This window comes from Dicentrarchus labrax, unplaced genomic scaffold (genome assembly GCF_905237075.1).
Source record: "Dicentrarchus labrax unplaced genomic scaffold, dlabrax2021, whole genome shotgun sequence".
Classification (NCBI taxonomy): domain Eukaryota; kingdom Metazoa; phylum Chordata; class Actinopteri; family Moronidae; genus Dicentrarchus; species Dicentrarchus labrax.
In genome coordinates, this window is record NW_026136709.1 from 7115535 (window position 1) to 7119419 (window position 3885).

The 3885-nt window shown below is 40.1% G+C and overlaps 1 protein-coding gene across 1 annotated transcript; it reads left to right on the forward strand.

Annotated features, from left to right (window-relative positions):
• The first annotated feature begins 731 nt into the window (after nt 1-731).
• Nucleotides 732-3885, forward strand: pigm (phosphatidylinositol glycan anchor biosynthesis, class M). Its single transcript, XM_051410200.1, has 8 exons — nt 732-1052; nt 1573-1746; nt 1930-2050; nt 2131-2374; nt 2636-2739; nt 2941-3095; nt 3280-3381; nt 3642-3885. Exons 1-8 carry the CDS (start codon nt 882-884, stop codon nt 3807-3809), a joined length of 1239 nt encoding a protein of 412 aa, XP_051266160.1. The 5' UTR covers nt 732-881; the 3' UTR covers nt 3810-3885.

The following is a 3885-nucleotide window of genomic DNA, read 5'->3' on the forward strand; positions in this document are numbered from 1 at the left end:
TACTGTCTCACATTTTGTGACAATTCCATTTATTCACACTTTCTGAGATCTGGTCATGTGTGATAAAATAGATAACCTGCAGTTTGATCAGTCAGTGTTAATGCTACTGCTGGTTGTCTATGAGAAGTCTTTAATATCATATTACTGCTGTTTAACCTAAACTAACAGAAGTATAATGTGAGGAACAATAAAGAAGAATAAGTATTTAAAAGCAACAACTACTTTTATTGTCTTATTTCAGACCTTTCTTCCACTGAATCCTTAAGACTGGGGCTGTTACACTATTCAAGCATGAAGGTCTGATAATAATCTAAATAACATGTTTAAAGGGATTAAATACACCTGCAACTTGTTGGACCAGTGTAGAATTGGAAGAAATGATGCAGGCTTGTTTTGAACATTTGGTTTGCATTCCACATATATAGCAGAGGTGTAATTTTGCATAGTGGAGCAGTGGAGGAGAGATTTGTCGCTGTTGGTACAAAAAGGGATCAAACACGGTACACAGTGCACGCTTGTTCACACTGTGGACTTAACTGCAGTCTTACTCCAGCAGGTAGGTGCTGCTAATGTATCTTTATGTTGGTGCCCTGAGTAGAAGTCCAAAAAGAAGAGAATAGAAGGAGAAGAAGTTCCCTTGTCCTTCCATACTGTTTCATACTCCAGTCCAACAGGTGGCGGTAACGCGCCTACAAGCTGGTTTGCAAACCGCCATTAAAACCCGAAGAAGAAGAAGAGCTGCACTTCCGGATAACTTCCTAGTTGTCGTGTTTGAAGTCTGCTCTCTTACAAACGAATAGCTTACTGACAAAACACGACTTTAATATATGGTATCAGTAAGGTTAAAGGACAGCTGAAAGGGCCACGGAGACTGGCTGGTGATGGAGAGGCTCATAACCAAGCTCACAGAAAAGCAGGTCCTTTTCACTGCTTCCTTCGCGGTACGGCTGGCCCTAGTTGCCTATGGAGACCACCAGGACAGGACTATGGTGGTGAAGTACACCGACATCGACTACCATGTGTTCACAGATGCTGCAAGATTCATCACTGAGGTAACAGCAGTCCTCCTATACCTCCTTTGACTGGAGGAAGGTAGCTCAGTGTAAGGCTTATAATATAATGCTGCGTCCACAATTACATTTACTATTAAGTACAGTTTGTAGGTACTTGTCACTCATATAATGAAAACTGTATGCTCCTTCTACTTTACTACCTACTAACATTCAAATAAAACTTAATTATAGTGTGTGATATATATACTTTTACCCCACTACGTATATATTTATTATTATTTATATATTTCAGTGAAGATTTCACATACCAATCATATGATCAGTTCATACAATTTGATGTATTGTTACAGATTAATCTCTCCAACATTATATGAAAGTAAATTAGCTCCACCTCAACCAGTTTATATGCACTGCTTATATGCTGATGCTTCAATAATAATGATCTATTAATATGGTAATATAACACTGACTGGGACCATTCTGCATAATGAGTACTTTTATGTCATTTTAAGTGCACTTTTTTGCTTCTACTGTACTATATCGTTTCACTTTTCCACAGGGGGAGTCCCCGTACAACAGATCCACGTACCGCTACACCCCTCTCCTAGCCTGGATGCTCACCCCTAACATCTACCTCAGCATGGTATTTGGCAAGATCCTGTTCATTGTGTGTGATGTGCTGTCAGGGCTGCTCATCTACAGAATCCTCCGCCTGAGAGGTCTGGGCTCTGAGGTACGTTTTCAGACATATTTAATCAATCTGATCCAATAAATGCTAAAATTTGCTTCTTTGTAGTAGTTTATAAATCATTGCCAACTATAATTGCAAATTGTCCTATAAAAACAACGGAGTTTAGAGTTATTTTGGAGATGCACAGTGCAGGTAAAGTTGTGTTTTGGGCGGATTTATGTTCAGACTGCACGTCGTGTTTGTTCACTGTGGCTCCTCAACCCACTGACGATGGGAGTATCCAGCCGAGGGAATGCTGAGTCAATCCTGGCAGCTCTGGTGCTGGGGACATTACTCTGCATGGAAGGTACATTTTATCTCTAAAATAATGCAGATATTGTTCATTTTGTAATGTAATGCTTACACTTTTTACCTTTTTTCTTCTAGCCCGGCATCTGATGTGGGCAGCCATACTCTATGGTCTGTCAGTCCATATGAAAATCTACCCAATTACATATGCTCTGCCCATTGCTCTGACCCTGCGTACACCAGAGACCAGATCAGAGGAGGAAAGAAAGAGGTGGAGGAGCTTCATTGGGTTTATAGGAAGCTTCTTCAACCGAGAGCTGCTCCTCTTTGCAAGTGTGGCCGGAGGAGTCTTCTGTATGCTCACAGCGTTCTTTTATTACATGTGAGGTGAACAAAGAAATTACACACAATCACATAGTAAAAGGCTTTCATTCAAGTATAGCCAGTATAAAATATTGTAGTTAGTGTTTGACTATATCCTGCTAGTCCAGAAAGAATTATTTAGCTAGTTACACAAGATGTGGATATTCATTATTGATGTAAAATGTTGAAATATTACTTTGACAATGATTATTTAGGAACAGTAAATCAGTTTTTTTCTACATAAAGTTGAGTAATATATTAAAACTCTGCTCTCCTAAAGGTATGGTTGGGAGTTCCTTCATGAGACCTACTTGTACCATCTGACCAGAAGGGACATCAGACACAACTTCTCTCCATACTTCTATATGCTCTACCTCACTGCAGGTAATCCCCCATCCAGCCATTTAAAGCCTCCTAATTTGACACCATTAACGACTGGCATAAAGTTCTAGCCCATGTGCAGAGATACAGTGCTTCTGGTCAGCAGCAATAAAGTGCTTGTTTATTAAATCAGTTATAAAATTTGAAGAGCGAGGCAGCTTTCTACTGTAAGCCTGCTCAGGTTCTTTTCTTTTGCTGGTGCAGACAGCAGGTGGAGCCAGTGGCTCGGCCTGGCAGCGTTTCTCCCACAGCTCATCCTGCTGTTGGTAGCGTCGTGGGCCTTTCACTCTGACCTGGCATTCTGCTGTTTCCTGCACACCGCCATCTTTGTGTCTTTCAACAAAGTCTGCACTTCCCAGGTACATAAAGCACCATCAACACACAGAGTCTAAGCAGAGATCAGATGATGCACTGTCTGGCAGTCATTATTAGTCACTGTAAATATTAATGTAGAGTGCAATATCATGTGTAGAATAATTGTATCTAGCCTTAGCTCACACCCTTCACCAGCCTTTAACAATGTTGCTTGTTATCCTTTCGTAGTACTTCCTGTGGTACCTGTGTCTACTCCCTCTGGTCATCCCTCACCTGAGTCTGTCACTCAAACAGGGAGTCGGACTGCTGCTCCTCTGGTTTGCTGGGCAGGTAATTCAGTTTATTTACAGTTACAGAGTTACAATTTAACATTACTTCTTATATGCAGCTTATTGACAAAATCTTCATATCACAAGATAATGCCATTAACTGGGTTTAAAATGGTGTAAGATGCATTGATGGTATCTGTCTGTGGTTTCTTACTCACCTGTTTATATTCTTATATTCAACATCTAACCGAGCTTTTTTTTTTTGCAATATTTATAATACCCTGGCCTAAAAAAAGTTTTATATTTTCTCTTCACTATCAGGGTATCTGGTTGTGTCCAGCCTACTTTCTGGAGTTTGAAGGCTACAACACCTTCCTGTTGATCTGGCTCGCTGGTTTGCTCTTCATGATCATCAACTCTTCCATCTTGATTCAGATTGTAGCTCATTACAAACCAACACAAACTGCACAGAGGCTGAAGGTTGAGTAACATTCAGCAATTTTAACTGAAGATGATATGAACTATGGATACACGTTAAAAGAATAAAGTGTGTATTTTGTTAAAA

What these genes read in the sequence shown, in the direction of transcription:
- pigm (XM_051410200.1), top strand. Translation starts at nt 882, where the DNA reads ATGGAGAGGCTCATAACCAAGCTCACAGAAAAGCAGGTCCTTTTCACT. An exon ending in CTGCAAGATTCATCACTGAG is followed by an intron (nt 1,053 to 1,572) that starts GTAACAGCAGTC and finishes ACTTTTCCACAG; the next exon opens with GGGGAGTCCCCGTACAACAG. An exon ending in ACAAAGTCTGCACTTCCCAG is followed by an intron (nt 3,096 to 3,279) that starts GTACATAAAGCA and finishes ATCCTTTCGTAG; the next exon opens with TACTTCCTGTGGTACCTGTG.